Source organism: Ranitomeya variabilis, chromosome 1, assembly GCF_051348905.1.
Source record: "Ranitomeya variabilis isolate aRanVar5 chromosome 1, aRanVar5.hap1, whole genome shotgun sequence".
Classification (NCBI taxonomy): Eukaryota; Metazoa; Chordata; class Amphibia; order Anura; family Dendrobatidae; genus Ranitomeya; species Ranitomeya variabilis.
Genome location: NC_135232.1, coordinates 1,065,308,881 through 1,065,333,166, shown reverse-complemented (window position 1 = coordinate 1,065,333,166; position 24,286 = coordinate 1,065,308,881). Strand labels below are relative to the sequence as shown.

At 50.8% G+C, this 24,286-nt stretch overlaps 1 protein-coding gene across 2 annotated transcripts in view; it reads left to right on the top strand.

Annotated features, from left to right (window-relative positions):
* RFC1 (replication factor C subunit 1) overlaps window positions 1-24,286 on the top strand; it is a 110,085-nt gene that overhangs the window by 48,838 nt on the left and 36,961 nt on the right. For both annotated transcript variants that reach the window (XM_077279893.1, XM_077279892.1), the window contains exons 5-8: window positions 152-375; window positions 492-569; window positions 8,244-8,318; window positions 11,274-11,352. In XM_077279893.1, the coding sequence (XP_077136008.1) occupies window positions 152-375; window positions 492-569; window positions 8,244-8,318; window positions 11,274-11,352 (456 nt within the window). The remainder of the gene's footprint in view (window positions 1-151; window positions 376-491; window positions 570-8,243; window positions 8,319-11,273; window positions 11,353-24,286) is intronic.

Below are 24,286 nucleotides of genomic sequence, written 5' to 3'. Positions count from 1 at the left end.
CCCCGTAAATACAGCACCCTGCATTCTCCCTTTGTGTGGAGGTAGACACTTCTATACAAATCCACATATTACTATGCTGCTATCGTAACCCATATTTGTCTTTATGGGCCAGGATGCCAAGTAGTATCATCTTTCTTTCTTCTCCTTTCAGATGAAGAGGATTTTGCTTTTTTGAAAAAGCCCCAGAAACCCAAAGAGAATGGAACTACTGTTGTTTCTCCTCCATCAAAGAGCCCCATCGCTGCCAGTAAAATCCGTGCACCCGCCGAGGTTAAAACGCCAGAGAAACGGGTCTGTACGTCAATGGAAGATTTTTTTGGAACAGGGAGCATTAAACGATCTAACAAAAAGCTTGTGGAAACCAAGAAAGGAGAAGTAAGTCAGTCCTGTAAACTAGATATAGTCCTACGAGTAGCATGTGTCTAGTGTGCTGGACTTGGGCGGAGATTGTTTGGTTTTCAACATGTTACTGTATATTTTTCTTTTAATAGCCTCGTAAAAGCACAGATGACTCCACGCTGGATGATGAAGCTATCGCTAGACAGCTGCAGCTTGCTGAGGATGAAGAAGTGAGTTGGAACTTTTAGCAATAATAGCATTTACATCTTATATGGAGCGTTTTGGATGGCATTCCCTTATATAGGGTATTTTGGGATGGAATTTCTAAAATGGCTAAAGAGGTTGTCACTACTAGAGATGAGCGAATTTGCTTGGGTTCCCTCTTGTTTGGCAAGCTGCAGAGGAAATCCGGCTTCCTGGATCGCACCGGCCGATCAGCGCCACAGCTGCATGTGTCGCGGCTGTGCCAGTCACGACATGCATGGAGAGCCTGTTTGTTGGGTTCTCCATGCATGTGTCGTGAATGTGACACAGCTGTGGCGCTGATCGGCCGTTGCGATCCAGGAAGCTGGGTTCCCTCTGCAGCTTGCCAAATAAGAGGGAACCGAAGCAAATTCGCTCATCACTAGTCACTACCTGGATAACCCCGTTTTAAATAGAGTAGACCCACCTTATAAAATAAAAACAACCGATACTCTATTCCTGCACTGGCGCTGTTTCGGCTATGTCGGCACTGGGTCTGCCGAGGGTACGTGAGGCACGGACTGCAGGGCTCACATGGCATAACCTTGTACAGCTGTTATTGAGCTGCTGCGCTCTCACTTCTTCTGCTTGTCCAAGGAAAGTGATTGGCTGCAGGTTTAACGTGGCAAAGGAATCCCACGTGAACCCCAGCAGACCCAGTGCCGACATCAGTACCGCTGTGGTAGGCGAGTAACTGTTGTTTTATTTAATAACTGTGACTTAATGAGAGGAAGTGGGTGCCCAGGGTTGACATTGTGGTGGTCAAGGGCTTCTAGCTTCCTCTCTAAATAGGGTCCCAACATTTTTAAGTATGTCCAGAAGACATGCCACTATTTGTCATTTTAGTACCATCACTGCTTGTTACTGTTCTGCTGGGTAATATTTATGGGTCATGGCCATGGTCGGCATTAATAAATACTAAAGGTACGATGTATGACAAGGGAAGAATAGAATAAATACTTGGGTTGAACTATCTGCTGGACAATTGGGGCTGATAAAATAACCCTGTCCAGAGGATGTCCACATAGGGCCCCTTCACACTGTGCAATCAAAGTCTGAACGAGCGTTCGATTTGTGACGTTTATCCGTCCTCGTTCCGAGGTTGCAAAGTGTGACATGGCGTTACGATTTGCGACGCAGCCCAGCATCGTACGATGTGAAAGAAAGAGCAGAACTTTCTTTCGTCGTAAATGTCTCGCTGTGGCGGTCGAAATCGTAGTATGTGACGGCGGTCATACGAGCTCGTAATGCGACTACGTGGGTTGGGCTTCCGCATACCTGTCTCCTGATTGGGCGTGACGTTTTAGCACGCCCATGCTGGTAATACGTCACGCTCGGAGTCGTAGGACTATGGCGGTGTGAAGGGTAGCGTACGATTGCGACGCGTGACGTTCACATCGCAACTACGTCAGAAAAAGCGTTAACATCGTAGAGTGTGACCGCTGGCTACGAGCTCGTACTGCGATGTCGAATATGACGCAAATGCGTCGTAATCGTAGCAGAATCGACCAGTGTGAAGGGGCCCATACTCTTGCTCATCTAAATTGGACAGACTCTCATTTCTCTGTCTTTATTGTACCCTCTGCAAACTACGTCCTAATCTCTTTTGGAATAAGTAGGTTAGTTCTTTTCACAGACCCGTGTCATTTCCTGGTGATTAAAGATGTGATAAACCTCAGCCAAGACTTAACACGTTTACATCTTGCAGCGACTTTGAGATCTCCATGTTGATGGCCCGGAGCTAGGACATTCTTCATCGGGCAGAGTAGCTGTTCGATGGGTCATGATTGGGGCATCACTATATAGATTTGTTAGCACTTCTAAATCGTCAATCTGATTAGAAAAGTAAATTACTCGGCTGACGTGGAACAGCCAATGCTTAAGCCAATGAATCATTTATCAAACCTAGTAAAGACGTATCTGCCTAAAGGGTTATTCCCACAAAGGCAATATTTTTCACAAAACATCTTATCTGCTTGACTATTGTTAATATACCGTACAAGCCCAATATAGTTTCTTTCTTGTACTTTTGTGGGTTTTTACTCTGTCGCCTCATTGGGGGACACAGGACCATGGGTGTTATGCTGCTGTCCACTAGGAGGCGACACTATGCATAATCTGAAAAAGATTAACTGTGGCTCCTCCTGTGCAGTATACACCCCTGGACGGCATCAGCCTTCTCCAGTTTTTGCTTAGTGTCGCATAGGAGGCACACCTAAAAGATTTTTACTCCGTTTTTTCCGACGGGATTACAGATGAAGAAAAGAGGGTCTCCTGTGAGACTCCCGGCATGGCTCCTTCCTCGGCCCCCTATTATGGGGTGCCCAGTTGAAGTAGAGATGGCTATTCCCTATGTTGCTCTTTCCCCAGTCCCTCGGGTTCTGGTTCGAAGTCGAGACCCCCCTCCTTCCCCAATTCCTTTTGGTTTCTGGGTTGAGGTCGAGGCGAGGATAAAGGCCCCTGAAGGTGTGACAACAGCACCCTCCCTATCCCCCTCTGGGGGCATTAGGTTGAGACACCTCAGGTAGGGCCTGTACAGGCAGCATTCTGCAGCTCCCAGCAATGGGCCAGCACACTGCGCCTGCATCCAGGGACCCCATCTTATCTGCTTGACTATTGTTAATATACCGTACAAGCCCAATATAGTTTCTTTCTTGTACTTTTGTGGGTTTTTTTTTCATCTCCTTCTTCCTCTTTGTGCATCCAGCTTCACAGAGCTTAAAGGGTTGTCCTATATTTATTTGCTAACACTATATTTCCCAGCAGCACCCTGCTTCTCAATACTGCAGGCCCCTACCTGCTCTCCTGTGTGCTTCCTGATAAATTGATCTTTGCATAGACAGTGTTTATTTTTATGGATGAGTTGACCATTGATAGTTCGTTGATAGATCGTTCTGTGCTTGTTGAGTGTCATTGTTTTCGGTAGCACTTGTCTTGCTTTCAGAGGATGATGCGCTGCCGAGAATGATGACTTTTAAATGAATCTGTCACCCCAAAAATCGTATATGAGCTAAGGCCACCGGCATCAGGGGATTATCTAAAGCATTCTGAAATGCTCGAGATAAGCCCACCGATGTAAAAGGTAAGAAAAACAGGTTATATTATACTCACTCAGTGGTGGTCCGGGTCCGGTGGGCGTCGCAGTCCGGGCCCGGCGCCTCCTATCTTCATACCATGACGTCCTCTTCCTGTTTTCCTGCTCCGGTGCAGGCGTACTTTGTCTGCCCTATTGAGGGCAGAGCAAAGTACTGCAGTGCGCAGGCTATAGGCCTCTCTGACCTTTGCCGGCGCCTGCGCACTGCAGTACTTTGCTGTGCCCTCAATAGGGCAGACAAAGTATGCCTGAGCCGCAGCAGAAAGACAAGAAGAGGACGTCATCGTAAGAAGATGGGAGGCCCCGGACCGCGACGCACATCGGACTGGACCGCAGTGGGACCGCCCCTGGGTGAGTATAATATAACCTGTTTTTCTTACCTTTCAGGTTACATCGGGGGCTTATCTACAGCATTACAGAATGCATTACAGAATGCTGTAGATAAGCCCCTGATGCCGGTGCCTTAGCTCATATACGAGTTTTGGGGTGACAGACTCCCTTTAACAAATTTAAAAATTATTTCATCTGAAAAACTAGTGTTTTGCTCGTTGATTAGGTGATTGCCCGCTTATCTGAGTGTTCCTAGGAATGCTCATTCTATTATTATCTACCTGTCTAGATGAGCCCATCCAGATCACATAATAATAATAATAATAATATTATTATTTATTGTTATAGCGCCATTTATTCCATGGCACTTTACATGTGAGGAGGGGTATACATAATAAAAACAAGTACAATAATCTTAAACAATACAAGTCATAACTGGTACAGGAGGAGTGAGGACCCTGCCCGCGAAGGCTCACAATCTACAAGGGATGGGTGAGAATACAGTAGGTGAGGATAGAGCTCGTCGTGCAGCGGTTTGGTTGATCGGTGGTTACTGCAGGTTGTAGGCTTGTCGGAAGAGGTGGGTCTTCAGGTTCTTTTTGAAGATTTCGATGGTAGGCGAGAGTCTGATGTGTTGTGGTAGAGGGTTCCAGAGTAGGGGTGATATGCGAGAGAAATCTTGTATGCGATTGTGGGAAGAGGAGATAAGAGGGGAGTACAGAAGGAGATCTTGTGAGGATCGGAGGTTGCGTGTAGGTAAGTACCGGGAGACGAGGTCACAGATGTATGGAGGAGACAGGTTGTGGATGGCTTTGTATGTCATGGTTAGGGTTTTGTACTGGAGTCTCTGGGCAATGGGGAGCCAGTGGAGGGATTGACAGAGGGGAGAGGCCGGGGAATAGCGGGGGGACAGGTGGATTAGTCGGGGAGCAGAGTTTAGAATAGATTGGAGGGGTGCGAGAGTGTTAGAGGGGAGGCCACAGAGCAGGAGGTTGCAGTAGTCAAGGCGAGAGATGATGAGGGCATGGACTAGGGTTTTTGCAGATTCTTGGTTGAGGAATGAACGGATTCGTGCAATATTTTTGAGTTGAAGTCGGCAGGAAGTGGAAAGGGCTTGGATATGTGGTTTGAAGGAGAGATCAGCGTCAAGGATTACCCCGAGGCAGCGAGCTTGTGGGACTGGGGAGAGTGGGCAGCCATTTACTGTAATGGTTAGGTTCGTTGGGGGGGGTCGCGTGAGATGAGGGAAAGATGATTAATTCTGTTTTGTCCATGTTAAGTTTCAGAAATCTAGCGGAGAAGAAGGATGAAATAGTGGACAGACATTGAGGGATTCTGGTTAGTAGGGAGGTGATATCTGGTCCAGAGATGTAGATCTGTGTGTCATCAGCATAGAGGTGATACTGAAAGCCATGAGATTCTATGAGCTGTCCCAGGCCAAAGGTGTAAATGGTGAAGAGCAGGGGCCCAAGGACTGAACCTTGCGGGACTCCGACAGATAGGGGGCGAGGTGAGGAGGTGGTGTGTGAGTGGGAGACGCTGAATGTCCGGCCTGTTAGGTATGATGAGATCCAGGATAGGGCCAAGTCTGTGATGCCAAGGGATGAGAGGGTCTGTAATAATAGGGAATGGTCCCCTGTGTCAAAGGCAGCCGACAGGTCGAGGAGGAGGAGAACAGAGTAGTGTCGCTTGCTCTTGGCAGTTAAGAGGTCGTTGGTGACCTTAGTTAGGGCAGTTTCAGTGGAGTGGTGTGACCGGAAGCCAGATTGTAAGCGGTCAAAGAGGGAGCAAGAAGAGAGATGGGAGGACAGTTCAAGATAGACGTGTTGTTCCAGTAGTTTGGAGGCATAAGGGAGAAGTGATATAGGGCGATAGCTAGATACAGAGGATGGGTAAAGAGAGGGCTTTTTGAGGATAGGTGTGATGGAGGCATGTTTAAAGCTTGAGGGGAAAACACCAGTTGTTAGTGATAGGTTGAAGAGATGGGTTAGGGTTGGGATGAAGACTGTGGTGAGGTTTGGGATGAGGTGGAATGGGAGTGGGTCAAGTGCACAGGTGGTGAGATGCGATCTTGAGAGTAGAGTGGAGAGTTGATCTTCTGTAATGGTGGAGAAGTTGGTTTTGGAGGTGGAGGGCTGGGAAGTTGGGAGGAAGGGCTCTGGGGCTTGTTGACCAAAACTGTCTCTGATGCTATCAATCTTCTGCTTGAAAAATGAGGCAAAGTCTTCAGCTGAGATAAGTGCGGAGGGAGGAGGTGCTGGGGGACGGAGGAGAGAATTGAAGGTGTTGAATAACTGTTTAGGGTTGTGAGACAGGGAGGATATGAGAGATGAGAAGGAGAAGTAGGTTTGTTTAGCTGTGGCGAGTGTGATCTTGAAAGTAGTGAGGGACTGTTTGAATGCGATGAAGTGGTCGTTGGAGTGGGATCTTTTCCATCTGCGCTCAGCAGCCCTGGACGCTCGCCTCAGTTCTTTGGTCAGGCTGGTGTGCCAGGGCTGTCTGTTGATTTTGCGAACTTTGGTATGTGTAAGTGGGGCAGCAGATTCCAAAGCTACAGCTATTGTGGTGTTATATAGAGGGGCAGCGTCATCCGCATTGTGTATGGAACTTATGTCTGTGAAAGGGAGGAGGGATTCAGAGAATGAATGTAGGTCAAGATGTTTGATTTCTGCGAGGGTGAAGTTTGTGGGGTGGGGATTGTAGACATGGAGTGGAGAGAGATGAGAATGTGAGAAGGTTGTGGTCAGAGAGTGGAAGAGATGAGTTAGAGAGGTTAGATAGGGAGCAGAGGCGGGTGAAGATGAGGTCCAGTGTGTGACCATCTTTGTGAGTGGCTGCAGAAGACCATTGAGTGAGGCCGAAGGAGGAAGTGAGAGATAGAAGTTTAGTGGCAGCTGAGAGGGAAGTGTCAATGGGGATGTTAAAATCGCCCATGATGATAGTGGGGATGTCCGCAGAAAGGAAATTAAGTAGCCAGGTGGTGAAGTAGTCAAAGAAGGTGGTGGCTGGCCCTGGGGGGCGGTAAATGGCAGCCAGTTGGAGGGGGAGTAGATGCGCACAGAGTGCACCTCAAAGGAAGGGAGGGTAACAGAGGGTGGCAGTGGGATTGGGGTGAAGGAGCAGTTATCTGACAGGAGAAAACCTCCGCCATGCTTGCTGCTGGGGCGGGGTGTGTGAGAAAGGTGGAAGCCACCGTAAGAGAGTGCAGCAGGGGAGGCTGTGTCAGAAGGGGTGAGCCAGGTTTCGGTGATGGCGAGGAAGGAAAGTTTGGTAGTAACAAAGAGATCATGGATGTAGGAAAGCTTGTTACAGACAGAGCGAGCGTTCCACAGAGCTCCTGTTAGTGGGACTGGGAAAGCGGGGGCTGGGCAAATGGGTATAAGGTTAGAGAGGTTACGGAAGTTTGTGATGGAGCGTGGATGGGAGGTAGAAATGACTGTGGGAATGTGGTGAGGAGGACCAGGATTTGGAGAGATATCACCAGCAGTGAGAAGGAGCAGAGATAGTGTTAGCAGGTGGGAGCAGGAGAGGGCATGAGGGGGCTGCCTGTGCTTTGAGACAGAGGATTGTATGTTAAGGAACGGTTCTGAGGAGGAGGAGGTGAGATGGATGGGGAGGATGGAAGAGGAGATGAACAGTTCCTTACTTGGTGTGGGGATTGGGGGAGGTAGCTGAAAGTGAAAGATTATAGGGGTAAAAGTGACAACAAACAGAAACATTGTTTGCAGTGACTGGCCAGTTACCTTCCGTTCAATTCAGGTTTTAATTCTAATGTAATCCACACTTTTAGAACACACTTCTAGAAATCACACTGCAGACTGAAGTCATGCAGACTTGTGCTATGCAATATATGGAAAACTAAGTGCGTTCAGGTGTGGAGCAGAGAGGAGTGGTCTCTGCTCATCTTGGTCAGAGAATTAAGGGTGGACCAGATGCATACAATCAAGCCTAAGTAAACAAGGTCATAAATATCACAGGGTAAGTTGGGGTTAGCTGAAAGGCATACCATGAAATTGCTAGGAGCAGAGGAAAGTCTGTGTGCAAAGCTGGGTGATGTACTATGTGCGCTTCATAGCAGGAGAGCTGGGTTATCTCTTATTCTATAATCTCGTCTAGGTCTGGACTAGACTAAACTTTATTCACAATGCAACTACATTGTGGCTCAGGTTTCTGCAAGGATAAAAATGTGTTCTAATTAATAGGATATAAAACTTTGTCTCTTTTTTTTTTGTCATAGTTGGAAAGACAGCTCCACGAAGATGAAGAATTTGCTAAAACCCTGGCAATGATAGATGACGTACCCACAGATAAGGTATCTCACTTATAGCCTATTGGGGGATAATGGATCATGTTGCATTTTTCCAGTGCGTATCTAAAGGCCCCTATACACATTAGATGGCTGTTGGCCTAACGGTCATTCCGCCATCTCTGAATCCCCCGCTCTACAATAATCACTAAAGGTACCGTCACACTCAGCAACTTTGCAAAGAGAACGACAACAATTCGTGACGTTGCAGCGTCCTGGATAGCGATCTTGTTGTGTTTGACACGCAGCAACGATCTGGATCCTGCTGTGCCATCGCTGGTCGGAGCTAGAAGTCCAGAACTTTATTTTGTCGCCAGGTCGGCGTGTATCGTCATGTTTGACATCAAAAGCAACGACGCTAACAATGGATGTAATGGAGCTAACGACCAGCGAGAACGAGAAGTGAGTCGCCGTTACGTCACTGGATCGCTCCTGCATCGTTCTGGAGTTGCTGTGTTTGACGTCTCTACAGCGACCTAAACAGCGACGCTCCATCGATCGGCTTGTTGTCTATATCGCTGCAGCGTCGCTGAGTGTGACGGTACCTTAATAGATTTCTTTTGCAAGGTCTTATCTCACAGAGAACAAAAGGATCTGCTGTTGAAATTCCGCAGGCTGTAGCCTCCTTTCCCCGAAATCCTCTCTGGGAAGAGTCTAGAGGCCTACATACACATTAGACTGTTAGCTGATCCCAATGATATTGGCTAGTTCAGCCAACCTTTATTGTGTTATGGGCAATTTAATTTCCCCTAGGTAAAACAGCAGATTGTTATTCTTTAGTCATACCGACTGTACATCAGTTGGAGAATTGGACGGTTTGGGGTTTATTCATACTGGCATCATGCCCTCTTCTTATAATGGTAGCCTTGATGCTGAAATGTAGACATAGTGGGGTCTGTCAGGAACCTTTGAGGTTTTCCTTATTTTGTTGACAAGAATAGCCCTGCATGTTGTATCATCCCTGCCATTGAGAAGTACAGATGTTAATATAGCTTTAAAGGAAACCTGTTGTGTAAAAAAAACAAACAAAAAAAAAATGCTATTAAAGTGCTAATGGCATTCTAAAACCATATCGCCACTGGACTGAAAGCCCAGCTGCCAGTTAGAAATGATCTTGTATCCTCAGCTTTCAGTCATAGAGGTGCGGCTTCAGTCACCGGTTGGCACATAGTATCTGGTTGTGCTTACCGCCACTGCTCACTATGTACTGCACTACAGAGATGGCTGTCAGTCGGTGCCGGATTGCGGTGACAGCTGCTGCTGCTGCTCACTATCTACTGAGCAGTGACTGAAGCCACACAATCATACCTCTGACTGAAAGTCCAAGGTTGCTGGAAGAAATAAAGTTTGTTTTCTCTCAGCAGCGGGGCTATCAATACGGCGGCCGCACGTTTTCAGAATGCTATTAGCCTGCAGTTTAACCCCATGTCTGCAGGTTGACATGACAGGTTACCTTTAACTATGCCAGTTTTCATTTGCAACGGCTGAACTTATTTTTCTACTGATTAATGACTGGATAATGACATATTTGGCAGGTAACTTAACTAGTTTTATTAAAAGTCTACTTACCCGAGTCTATCAAGTCAAGGTTTTACCTAGACACAAACAGTAATGATATTGCGTTGGTGAAGGGGTTGGCACCTTTCCTTCAAAGTTTATAAAATGCTCCAAACTTGTGACATAAGCAATCACATGTACACCTATCACTTCCTTGTAATTTTATCTTCACCTTTGCAAACCCTCTAAAATGGGTGGGAAGTTAATTTTCCCGAGGGGCCACATGAGACCATGACTGTTGTGGAAGGGAATACCATAAGGCTGATATTAATTCTGCTCAATACTAATAATAATATATTATAATTATTATTTTATACTAATATCACTTAATATTGAGCAGAATTAAGTATACTAACATCCCCCTATGTACTGTATGAGCCCACAAACTGCCCCTATATACAGTATGAGCCCCCGAATAGCCTCTGTATATACAGTATGAGCCTCCAGCATAACCTGTTATATACAGAGTGAGCCCCCACGTAGTCTCCTATATACAGTACGAGACCCCGCATAGCCTCCTATTTACAGTATAAGCCCCCGCATAGCCTCCTATATGCTGCATGAGCCCCACATAACCCTCCGTATACGTTATGAGCCCCTGTATAGCCTCTGTATATACAGTATGAGCCCCCAGCTTAGCCTATTATATACAGTGAGCCCCCAGATAGTCCCCTATATACAGTATGAGCCCCTGCATAGCCTTATATACAGTATAAGCCCCCACATAGCCTCATATATACAGCATGAGCCCCACGACATCCTATAATATACAAGCAAACATCCCATACACATATGGAAAAAAACAACACATACTCGCCTTGCTCCTGTTCCCCGGCGCTCCGTTCTCACGGACTCTCCGCACACCAGACGCGATATAATGACGTCATTGTGTCTGCTGTCTCATACACTGATTGTTGGAAGAAGCAGCTGGTGGTCCCTCATCCACCAATATATTCACTGCTGTCTACATCCTGGGCTTGCTGATAGTGGTAACATCGGGAAGCAGTCAGGCGGACCGGGCGAGGGTATGCCTTCAGACCCTAAAATGATTTCAAACCCTAGAACAGGAAACCAATATATACTTACCGTTCCCCTTTGTGTGACCGTTAACGGTGGTTGCTCCTCTCCTGATAATAGACCTGATGTCTTGGAAAAACTGAAGGAGATGCTGCCTAGTTACCCACCGTGCATCCAGTTTATGAGCGCCAGCTTGTGCCCCCTTTCCAAATATGTCTTGTGGCATGTCAGCAATATAATATACTGTAATCACTAATAGTTCTATTATTTCCACAAATGTGCATATAAGTTTATTCTGAGAACGAGTTTTCAAATTGGTTGTTTAGACAAATCCTAAATCAAATAATCTTTATTAATTGTGTGGTTAATTAACATTTATTTATTTAGACAAACAGAAACCGTGAAAATAAGCCCACCACCTCTCCAGCTTCTAAGAAAAGTCCGGCAAAGTCTGAGAAACCTGCAGGTACCAAAGAATTAACAATGAAAACCATTGAGCAATCCTATAACATGTAATGGGGGATATTGGGTGGGGTGGAAAGTGTGACTACTATTGGAAGCTATTGTGGTGTCGCAAATGGGACCTGCAGTAAGTGCCACTGTCTCTTGATATTACTATAATAAAACACATTAGGAAGAGGTAATGATCTCTGGACACATCAAGAAGGATCGTAAATGTGGCAATGAAGTTACCCATTTACAGTGTTACTTGGAAGAGCCTCTAACCCTGGGATAATTATCAGCCCGGGCAGGGTTGACCACTTACTACTCTTTAATCCCCGGGGCTTCATACCTGCTTTATTATTTTTTTTTCTCATCCTATACATAAATGGCAGCTTACATATATTAATTGCAGTTAATACACAAAAGAATATCTGAGGCTGTATTAAAATGAATAGAATTGACAATCCTCAGTGGTTGATACCTTTTAATGTCTGACTGAAAAGATGGTAACAAATTGAAAGCTTTCGAGACTACTCGAGTCTCTTCATCAGGCATAGACTTAAAGAAATTCTGAAGAATCACATATTTATACACAACACAGCACAGAAAAATGCCATAGACAAGACAGGTGACATGAAGCAGAATTACCATTATGTGAGTGATAAACAGTTATGTCCATAAATATTGGAGAAGTTTATAGATAGGGAATGTTTTATTGTCCTCTAATTGGGGTCTGGTCCTGTTATGATGACCCCACGTAGTCTGAGGAGCAAATTCCTTAGTTAATGTAAAAAGACATAATTCCATGCGACACATTCATTCCTGCACTGAGTGTCAAAGGTCATCATCAGCTTATATTTCCAGACACCTACAATCCAAAACTGGAGGTGCTAAGGGGAGCTGCACAGAAATTACAACCTTTACTACAAAAAGATGCCCTCTTACAATCCATTTTTCCAGACCCCCCACTACTGTGTTTTAGGCAGCCCCCAAATCTAAGCAGCATCATTGTCAGAAGCTCGCTGTCCTCTCCAACAGCTGCAGGAACCTTTCCTTGCAACCAGAAAAAATGTAAAACCTGTCCATTTATAATGACCACGGACAAGATAAAGATCCCCAATTCACATCAGTACTACAAGATGCCAGGTACCTTCAGCTGCGTCACTTCTAATGTGGTGTACTTAATTATTTGTACTAAATGTCCAACTGGGGGTCTGTATGTGGGGGAGACAGGGCAGAAACTGAGAACAAGGATGAACTCTCATCACCATACAATAAGAGAAAAAAGAATGGATCTACCTGTGGCAATACATTTTTTTCTCCCCAATCATAACATTATGGACATGAAATTACTTGTATTAAAAGGTAACTTCAAATCTAAGAGAGACAGAAGAGTCTGGGAATATAAGCTGATGATGACCTTTGACACTCTCAGTGCAGGAATGAATGTGTCGCATGGATTTATGTCTTTTACATCAACTAAGGAATTTGCTCCTCAGACCATGTGGGGTCATCATTACAGAACCAGACCCCAATCAGAGGACAATAAAACATTCCTTATCTATGCATTCCTCCAATATTTATGGACATAACTGTTTATCACTCACATAATGGTAATTCTGCTTCATGTCACCTGTCTTGTCTATGGCATTATTTCTGTGCTGTGTTGTGCATAAATATGTGATTCTTCAGAATTTCTTTTAGTCTATGCCTGATGAAGAGACCCGAGTAGTCTCGAAAGCTTGCAATTTGTTACGATCTTTTCAGTTAGCCATTAAAAGGTATCAACCACTGAGGACTCTCAATTCTACGTATTTTTCTATCCACTGGCTAACACGGTACCAAGATATATATATTTCCTATAGAAAACTTTTACTTAGCAGTTGCACCTTTTGTATCAAATATTGTGTATGTACAATTAATGTGTACGGTCAGTCATGTCTACATTTTCTACTTGAATAAATTAGAAAGTCCCCATTAAGGCCATATTAATGTTCCCATTAAAAGCTGCAGCACATGGCCATTGTATTATACAGAATTGTTTTACTAAAGATTGATATTTTCTTTTTTTACTACTGTTACTTTTTCAGACTTTCAGATTGATTTCTAATGTTTGCAGTTTTGAATTCTAGTTTGTCACCTTCTGTCTGAGTATAATTATGTTACTCCCTGATAAAGCACCATTAATTCCTCAGCGCTTTACAAACATTATCTGCACTGTCCCCATTGGGACTCACAATCTAGATTGCCTATCAGTATGTATTTGTATATTGTGGGAGGAAACTGGAGGAAAGCCCCAAAACCACGGGGAGAACATACAAATTCCTTGCAGATGTTGTTATTGGTGGGAAATGAACCCAGGACTCCAGCACTGCAAATCAACAGTGCTAATCACTGAGCCACCGTGCTGCCCACTTGGTTGGTTGTGTAATCTAATATATAATTGCCTAGAATACTACTTCCTGCAATTTGTGCCAACTTCCGTGGCTTTGTCCGGAGCTAATGTCCGGAGCTAATGTCCGGAGCTAATGTCCGGTGCTAATGTCCGGAGCTAATGTCCGGAGCTAATGTCCGGAGCTAATGTCCGGAGCTAATGTCCGGAGCTAATGTCCGGAGATAAGTGACGTCACCAGTGTCCTACACCCAGGCAGAGCACAGGGGTCCCAGGCAGCATATGGGGCCCCAGGCAGAGCACAGTGGCCCCAGGCAGAGCACAGGGGCCCCAGGCAGCATATGGGGCCCCAGGCAGAGCACAGTGGTCCCAGGCAGAGCACAGGGGCCCCAGGCAGCCTATGGGGCCCCAGGCAGAGCACAGTGGCCCCAGGCAGAGCACAGGGGCCCAGGCAGCATATGGGGCCCCAGGCAGAGCACAGGGGCCCCAGGCAGCATATGGGGCCCTAGGCAGAGCACAGTGGCCCCAGGCAGAGCACAGGGGCCCCAGGCAGAACATGGGGCCCCAGGCAGAGCACAGGGGCCCCAGGCAGAGCACAGGGGCCCCAGGCAGCATATGGGGCCCCAGGCAGAGCACAGGGGCCCCAGGCAGAGCACAGGGGCCCCAGGCAGCATATGGGGCCCCAGGCAGAGCACAGGGGCCCCAGACAGCATATGGGGCCCCAGGCAGAGCACAGTGGCCCCAGGCAGAGCACAGGGGCCCCAGGCAGAACATGGGGCCACAGGCAGAGCACAGGGGCCCCAGGCAGAACACAGGGGCCCAGGCAGCATATGGGGCCCCAGGCAGAGCACAGGGGCCCCAGGCAGCATATGGGGCCCCAGGCAGAGCACAGTGGCCCCAGGCAGAGCACAGGGGCCCCAGGCAGCATAGGGGCCCCAGGCAGCATAGGGGCCCCAGGCAGAGCACAGTGGTCCCAGACAGAGCACAGGGGCCCCAGGCAGCTTATGGGGCCCCAGGCAGAGCACAGTGGCCCCAGGCAGAGCACAGGGGCCCCAGGCAGCATATGGGGCCCCAGGCAGAGCACAGGGGCCCCAGGCAGCATATGGGGCCCCAGGCAGAGCACAGGGGCCCCAGGCAGCATATGGGGCCCCAGGCAGAGCACAGTGGTCCCAGGCAGAGCACAGGGGCCCCAGGCAGCCTATGGGGCCCCAGGCAGAGCACAGTGGCCCCAGGCAGAACATGGGGCCCCAGGCAGAGCACAGGGGCCCCAGGCAGAGCACAGGGGCCCCAGGCAGCATATGGGGCCCCAGGCAGAGCACAGTGGTCCCAGGGAGAGCACAGGGGCCCCAGGCAGCCTATGGGGCCCCAGGCAGAGCACAGGGGCCCCAGGCAGCATATGGGGCCCCAGGCAGAGCACAGTGGTCCCAGGCAGAGCACAGGGGCCCCAGGCAGCCTATGGGGCCCCAGGCAGAGCACAGGGGCCCCAGGCAGCATATGGGGCCCCAGGCAGAGCACAGGGGCCCCAGGCAGCATATGGGGCCCCAGGCAGAGCACAGTGGCCCCAGGCAGAGCACAGGGGCCCCAGGCAGAACATGGGGCCCCAGGCAGAGCACAGGGGCCCCAGGCAGCATATGGGGCCCCAGGCAGAGCACAGGGGCCCCAGGCAGCATATGGGGCCCCAGGCAGAGCACAGTGGCCCCAGGCAGAGCACAGGGGCCCCAGGCAGCATATGGGGCCCCAGGCAGAGCACAGTGGTCCCAGGCAGAGCACAGGGGCCCCAGGCAGCCTATGGGGCCCCAGGCAGAGCACAGTGGCCCCAGGCAGAACATGGGGCCCCAGGCAGAGCACAGGGGCCCCAAGCAGCATATGGGGCCCCAGGCAGAGCACAGTGGTCCCAGGTAGAGCACAGGGGCCCCAGGCAGCCTATGGGGCCCCAGGCAGAGCACAGGGGCCCCAGGCAGCATATGGGGCCCCAGGCAGAGCACAGTGGTCCCAGGTAGAGCACAGGGGCCCCAGGCAGCCTATGGGGCCCCAGGCAGAGCACAGGGGCCCCAGGCAGCATATGGGGCCCCAGGCAGAGCACAGGGGCCCCAGGCAGCATATGGGGCCCCAGGCAGAGCACAGGGGCCCCAGGCAGCATATGGGGCCCCAGGCAGAGCACAGGGGCCCCAGGCAGAACATGGGGCCCCAGGCAGAGCACAGGGGCCCCAGGCAGAGCACAGGGGCCCCAGGCAGGATATGGGGCCCCAGGCAGAGCACAGGGGCCCCAGGCAGCATATGGGGCCCCAGGCAGAGCACAGGGGCCCCAGGCAGCATATGGGGCCCCAGGCAGCATATGGGGCCCCAGGCAGAGCACAGTGGTCCCAGGCAGAGCACAGGGGCCCCAGGCAGCCTATGGGGCCCCAGGCAGAGCACAGTGGCCCCAGGCAGAGCACAGGGGCCCCAGGCAGAGCACAGGGGCCCCAGGCAGCATATGGGGCCCCAGGCAGAGCACAGTGGTCCCAGGTAGAGCACAGGGGCCCCAGGCAGCCTATGGGGCCCCAGGCAGAGCACAGGGGCCCCAGGCAGCCTATGGGGCCCCAGGCAGAGCACAGTGGTCCCAGGTAGAGCACAGGGGCCCCAGGCAGCATATGGGGCCCCAGGCAGAGCACAGGGGCCCCAGGCAGCATATGGGGCCCCAGGCAGAGCACAGTGGCCCCAGGCAGAGCACAGGGGCCCCAGGCAGAACATGGGGCCCCAGGCAGAGCACAGGGGCCCCAGGCAGCATATGGGGCCCCAGGCAGAGCACAGGGGCCCCAGGCAGCATATGGGGCCCCAGGCAGAGCACAGCGATATTTTGGACCACTGTGCGGTGTTTCAGACCCCCTGTGTGATGTCTGGGGCCCTGTTCTTAAGTATATTAAAGATTAAAGTAACGTATATTAAAGTATATTATAGATCAAATTTGACACGTTTATGAGCACCATTGAGTGATATACTCAAGAATTACATAATTTTTCAACATTTTATGGTTTCAAACTGTAAACACTCAGAGTTTTTTTTACTTCAACCAGAAAACCTTAACGGTTCATAAAAAACTTGACTGTTCAGGATATGATAAAAGTCATAGTATTCTGAATCTTTAACTTATAAAGATACCTTTACATGGGGTGATTATTGGTTCCAGAGAGGCTTTCGGCCGATAATCGTACACATGGCTGGTGACAGGACAATACAATATAAACGTTCAAAGGTAAACACTGATAACATTAAAATCTAATATATAATTGCCTAGAATACTACTTCCGGCAATTTGTGCCAACTTCCGTGGCTTTGTCCGGAGATAATGCCCGGAGATAAGTGACGTCACCAGCGTCCTACACCCGCTCAGGGTGGACAAAGATATATGCCTTCGTGGTGCGCGGCACTTTTCTGATTGGTTGCCGCCTGCCGCGAGCGACCAATCAGAAATGTGCCGTACTGTCAAGAGCTGGTGAGTGCAGCCATTTTTTGTTCTTTCTTACTATTATTTATTAATTGTATTATTCTTACATTTGAATAAATGAAGTATATATGGATTCTAGACTCCCGATTCTTTAGAATCGGGCTGCCATCTAGTTACACATAAAAAGACACACTCGCCATTCCGGGGGATTTGGTGCTACTACTGGGGCCTAGTGTTGGCTGCGTCGCTGACGTCACATCGACAACACGGCAGCAAAACTGTGTGTTTAGTGGCTCTAATCCCATATGACGTACTATCCCGTCGAGGTGACCTGGGACTTAATTCCCAGTGACGGGATAGTACGTCATATGCAATCGGCCACGTTCACGGGTGGAGCGCAGCCGACATCCGGCACTATGTGCCAGGAGCGATCACGGACCGCTCCTGGCACATTAACCCCGAAACACTGCGATCAAACATGATCGCAGCGTTCCAGGGGCATAGGGAAGCATCGCTCAGGGAGGGGGCTCCCTGCGTGCTTCCCTGAGACCCTCGGTACAAGGCGATGTGCTCACCTTGTACCGAGCTTCTCCTCCCTGCAGGCCCCGGATCCAAAATGGCCGCGGGGCTACTTCCGGGTCCTGCAGGGAGGTGGCTTAGGCTTCTTTTACACTTGCGTCGGTACGGGTCAGTCGCTAAGCGTCGGTGCAACGTACCAACGCACGTTGTGAAAATGTGGCACAACGTGGGCAGCGGATGCAGTTTTTTCAACGCATCCGCTGCCCATTCTAAAGTCTGGGGAGGAGGGGGCGGAGTTCCGGCCGCGCATGCGCGGTAGGAAATGGCGGATGGGACGTACGAAAAAACGTCCCCTTGAACTTTTTTTTTCTCGCCTCATTGGGGGACACAGGTAACCATGGGTGTATGCTGCTGTCACTAGGAGGCTGACACTATGCAAATAAAGAAGAAGTAACTCCTCCCCGGCAGTATACACCCTCCGACAGCCACCAGGCAACTCAGTTTTTGCTTAGTGTCTGTAGGAGGCGGACCTGGATCTTACACCAGATCCGCATTTCTTTTGCAGGGATTTGTTGTGTTTCTTAACCATTTCTCCTTTCATTTTCAGATAATTTCTTCAGGGTAACAGGGTGCAGTTTTCTCACCCTGTTTTCCCCACTTTGAGCGACCGAGAGAGCAGTGTGGTATCTCCCACATCGCACCCTCTCGGACCCGCTGGGCAGGACTTTGTCCCCTGTCACCCATTCGGGTGTTCAGGGTGACTCTTTTCTCAGTGGCCAGTCCTGCCCGTTTTCCCCTCCTCATCCCTCTCCTCGGAGAGGGCTGAGAGGAAGACGGCGGTCACTTCCAGTGACCCTCTCCCCCTGTTTAGGGGTCGACGCCGTCTTCTGCGCCGAAGTTCTTGTCGCGGGAAGGAGGACTTCTTCCAGGATCCTCTACTCTACCAGGGATCCTGATGTGTTCCTCAACTCCAGGTAGGGAATCTTCAAGCAACATGTACCTCCTCTCCCTCTCCCTCCCTGCAAGCGATCTCGTCACAGAGCTTACCAGGGCCTCTGTTTAATAGGGGAGTGGGCTGCAGTGCTCCTTGTTCTGGCGTCGGGATTCGTTATCGCACGCAGGCATTTTTTCTTTTCCCTCCTTTTAACTCAAACCTGCGTGCGCGCGCGCCCGCCATTTTTCCTTCATTCGGCGCCCGGCTTACACGCCCCCTGCATTACTGCGGCTAGGAGTTCAGTGCTCTCGGGGGCGTTTCTTCTGCTTCTCCCTTCGGCGCCTGTGCACGCCCACGGCGTCGCGCTGTTCCCGCGCTCTTTCAGCTGACTTCCTGCTCCCTGTCAGTGCAGCGCCCCAGAGTCCTGGTCGTTGCAGTAATGTCGCTCTTGCACGGGGGGGAGTGATATTACGTCTGGTGGTACTAAAGGAGTTCATCTTTCCAGGTATCACAAAACAGACACTACACTTCACACGCCGGTCCACCAGGGGGAGCCTTGTTTCTATCTATTAGGACACTCCTCACATTAGGGTAAAACTGATGGGCTGGATAGAAAGTTAGAGAGAAGCTGACTGGGCTCGGCCCAGGCAAGACCTGTCAGGCAGACAGGGGGAGAGGAGGAACATCGGAGCTGCAGACAGAGGGTCCCTGTCAGGGGTGGGATCCTGACAGAGGCCTAGCACGAGACAGAAAGACACGGAGCTGCGCCTGCCCCACGTGCAGCAGCATCCTAAGGAAGGACAAGAAAGGAATTGTGTTGCAGGGAGTGAGAAATGAAGTTACAGCACAAGGAGACAACACCAGAAGGAGTTATGTCATGTAAGAGGCTGCCTCCTTCTGAGGCGCGTAGCCGGTTGCCGGAATACCGAGGGAGTAATTGACTCTACGCATTGCTTCAAAGACCGGCAGGACCGTCAATTCCAAGTTGGCTGCCCGACCTTAAAACCTAAGAAGACACAGTGGCAAATTGTGGGGGTCGGGGCATCTCTAGGGTCCCTATAAACAAGCCTCAGGCCATCAGTCATACGGGTATGTCCTATCCATACCATCTGGGGGACAGAGAGGAAGAAATAACATCTAGAACATCTACAAAGGTTGTGAGGACTATCCCGTGGTGCTCAGCAGGGAGGTACTACAACACACAGGCGCTAGTAGGAAGGCTACTGGTTTCCACCTGGATAAGAGAACTCTGGATTTGCCTCTGGACTGCGGATGCTGAAGTCTTGAGTAAAAGGTAAAGAGACTGCAACCTTTGTGTCCTCGTTATTCACTGCGCCTTACATCGTCCACCATCACCACCTACACATCTGGGAAGCCCTGGGGGTACACTTCACCTGTGGGAAGGTATACCATCTAGCTGCCATTCCATCACCCCAGCGGACCCCTAGCAGCGTCGGTCACCCTGACCGAATGCCACAGGTGGCGTCACGATCACCAGACAAACTACACCTTTAATTGGACGCCCCTCAGAAAGGCCACGGACCGGGTCAGGCCACCGTGACATCCCCAGAACCCAGAGGGACCCGGTACCGAGTACCCCATTGCCCTTAACGTGGGGGCGCTCCATCAGCGTCTCCTCACCGCGTGGACAGAGGGATCTCGGGGGAACACAGGCACAGACTCCTGCGGCTTCCGCTGTCGCTGTCCTGTCACCAGGCTCAGCACTACTGCTCTCTCGGGCTCTACTCCTCCCGGCAGTACTTCTCCGCACCTGGACAAGGTAATATCTCTACCTATGTCCGACCCCACTCCGGCCTTTGCCACTACGGCCATCCATTAAGCCTGCGCTCACTGTAAGAAAAAGTGGGCCTCAGGTGAGCCTTCTCCTTTCTGCCCGTCCTGCGTTCCTCCCATCATGTCAGTCCCTCAGGAAGCTCCTAGGTCTCGGGATGAGTGCATCCCCCCTTCCCCCCGAGTGGGCTGTTGCAATGTCTCAATCAGTGTCTGACCTGACTAAGGTGTCTCAGTCCCTGGTCCAGGCACTTGAACGTATCCCGCTTTTCTCCAATGCCGCCAGTGCCACGAACGCCTCACACGGCGATTCGATCGCACCTGTCCAAGACCCTCACAAAGGCAGACCGGACAAGAGACAGAAAAAAGACCTTCTCTAGATCCTCTTCCGGTTCCCTGGACCACTCCGGGATTCCCCTATCTGCCCGTTCCCCCTCCTCGCAGGCGGACGTCGGGTCTGACCTATCCTCTGTCGGAATCTGACTCTGATGCAGATCAGACTTCCGGAACACAGGAGATGGTCGATAGCCGTATTTCAGCTATTATTCAGACGCTTGAACTTAAGGAAGATGAGGCAAGCTCTCAGGAAGTTCCCGTTGCGTTTAAACGGATTAAACGTCCCTCTAGGGTTTTTCCTAATCACAGGGAGTTCGACATCACTACCTCTACACACTGGGAAAACCCTGCTAAGCGTTTCCCTGGCAGGAAACGGCTAGACGTGTTATACCCTTTTCACTCCGACCTTGTCAACAAATGGTCCGAGCCTCCTAAGGTCGACTCGCCTGTGTCCAGGCTGTCCTCTCAGACAGTTCTGTCTATTCCGGACGTGGCTTCCTTTAAGGACCCCACAGACAGACAAATCGAGGCATTAGCACAATCAGCTTTTGAGGCCTCCGGAGCCTCCCTCTGCCCTAGTTTCGCCTCGTCCTGGGTAGCCAAGGCTGTGTTAGCCTGGGCCAAAACCCTGCGCAGAAGCATTTTGGCCTCTGCTCCTGCGGAGGAACTGTCTGATTTAGCGGATCAGATTTCTCTTGCGGGTAAATACCTCATGAATGCCTCCCTTGATGTGGCGCGTTGCTCGACTCGGGCTAACAGCAACATTGTAGCCATTCGCCGGATTCTTTGGCTAAAAGCATGGAATGCGGATCCCGCTTCTAAAAAAATCCCTCACTGGTCTGCCCTTCCAGGGTTCTAGACTTTTCGGCACGCAGCTGAATCAAATGATCTCGGACGCTACGGGTGGTAAGCGTACCTCCTTACCCCAGTCCAAGCCTAAACGTTCCTTCAACAGGAGGGGCCCCCAGTCCTTTCGTCCCTTTCGGTCCTTCGCCTCCACAGGAAACCCCAACCAGGACCGTTCTTCCTCACAAGGGGACCGAAGGAAGCCTTCTTTAAGGCCTCCCCCGCGCTGGAGAGCTAAGAGCCACCCCTCAAAACCATCTGGATCCTCGGGGCCACAGGTTTTCTAATACATGACGGGTCGCCCCCACCTGGAAATCCCTCCAGGGTGGGAGGCCGGCTTCTTCAGTTCTCAGAGGTTTGGCTATCGGTAGTCGATGACGCCTGGGTCAGGGAGATTGTCACGTCAGGCTACAAAATAGAATTTTCTTCGCCCCCAGGAAGTAGTTTCCTGCTCTCTCGTCCTCCCAAACAGCCCTCTCATCTCTCAGGGCTTCTCCAGGCTGTCGATTCGCTCCTCGCATCAGGAGTCGTAGTTCCGGTACCTTATCGCGAGCGGTTTTCGGGTTTTTACTCAAACCTGTTCTTGGTTCCAAAAAAGGACGGCTCTCTCCATCCAATTTTGGATCTCAAGCAGCTGAACCGCCATCTCCGGATTCGGCGCTTCAGGATGGAATCTCTACACTCTGTGGTCGCGTCCGTGGACATCCGAGATGCGTACCTTCACGTTCCTATTTGCGTACGGCATCAGAGATTCCTCCGGTTCGCGATCCAAGAACATCATTATCAGTTCATGGCTCTTCCTTTCGGTCTGGCGTCTGCGCCCAGGGTTTTTATGAAGGTCATGGCCATTCTACGTTCAAAGGGGATTCTGGTAATCAAATACCTCGACGACCTCTTGATCAAGGGTCCATCCCGTCGGGATTGCAGCCAGAGCCTCCAGCTTACTCTGGACACGCTTCTTCGCCTCGGCTGGATAATCAACTACCAGAAGTCTTCCTTGATTCCAACCCAGCGTCTGGAGTTCCTGGGCATGGAATTCGACACCTCTCAGGCTCAGGTCTTCCTCCCCAAGGAGAAGTTCCTTTCTCTTCGTTGGGGTGTCAGAGCACTAAAGGGCCCAAATCCTCTGTCCCTTCGCCTCGCCATGAGGGTTCTGGGGAAAATGGTTGCTTCTATGGAAGCGGTTCCCTATGCCCAGTTCCATTCTCGTCCCCTCCAGCTGGCCCTTCTGACTGCCTGGGACAGGAACCCACTTTCCCTGGATCGCCCGTTTCGCCTCTCTCTCCCAGGGTGAAACAGTCTCTCTCTTGGACGCTGTCCACCTCCTTTCTGCGCCGGAGGTAATTTCTCCCTCCCCGCTGGCAGGTTATCACCACCGACGCCAGTCTCCAAGGTTGGGGAGCGGTTTTTCTCCACCTCACGGCCCAGGGCCTTCTGGACTGCTCAGGAGGCGCGCCTCCCTATCAGCCTCTTGGAGATCAGAGCCATCTTCCTAGCCCTCATCTGCTGGGAGTCCCTCCTCTCAGGAAAACCGGTCCGCATTCAGTCGGACAACGCCACAGCTGTGGCTTCCATAAACCATCAGGGAGGGACTCGCAGCAGACAAGTCATGACGGATGTGGCAAAGATTCTGCGTTGGGCAGAGAGTCACGTTCCCTCTGTCAGCCGTCCACATCCCCGGGGTGGACAATTGGGAAGCCGACTTTTTAAGTCGCCAGGGCATCGTGGCGGGCGAGTGGTCTCTTCTTCCCGCAATCTTCAACCAGATTTGCCAGCGGGGGGGCGCCCCAGACGTCGACTTGATGGCTTACTCTGGACACGCTTCTTCGCCTCGGCTGGATAATCAACTACCAGAAGTCTTCCTTGATTCCAACCCAGCGTCTGGAGTTCCTGGGCATGGAATTCGACACCTCTCAGGCTCAGGTCTTCCTCCCCAAGGAGAAGTTCCTTTCTCTTCGTTGGAGTGTCAGAGCACTAAAGGGCCCGAATCCTCTGTCCCTTCGCCTCGCCATGAGGGTTCTGGGGAAAATGGTCGCTTCTATGGAAGCGGTTCCCTATGCCCAGTTCCATTCTCGTCCCCTCCAGCTGGCCCTTCTGACTGCCTGGGACAGGAACCCACTTTCCCTGGATCGCCCGTTTCGCCTCTCTCCCAGGGTGAAACAGTCTCTCTCTTGGACGTTGTCCACCTCCTTTCTGCGCCGGAGGTCATTTCTCCCTCCCCGCTGGCAGGTTATCACCACCGACGCCAGTCTCCAAGGTTGGGGAGCGGTTTTTCTCCACCTCACGGCCCAGGGCCTTCTGGACTGCTCAGGAGGCGCGCCTCCCAATCAACCTCTTGGAGATCAGAGCCATCTTCCTAGCCCTCATCCGCTGGGAGTCCCTCCTCTCAGGAAAACCGGTCCGCATTCAGTCGGACAACGCCACAGCTGTGGCTTCCATAGACCATCAGGGAGGGACTCGCAGCAGACAAGTCATGACGGATGTGGCAAAGATTCTGCGTTGGGCGGAGAGTCACGTTCCCTCGGTCAGCCGTCCACATCCCCGGGGTGGACAATTGGGAAGCCGACTTTCTAAGTCGCCAGGGCATCGTGGCGGGCGAGTGGTCTCTTCTTCCCGCAATCTTCAACCAGATTTGCCAGCGGGGGGGCGCCCCAGACGTCGACTTGATGGCCTCCCGGGTGAACCACGAGGTTCCCCAGTACTTCTCCAGATCT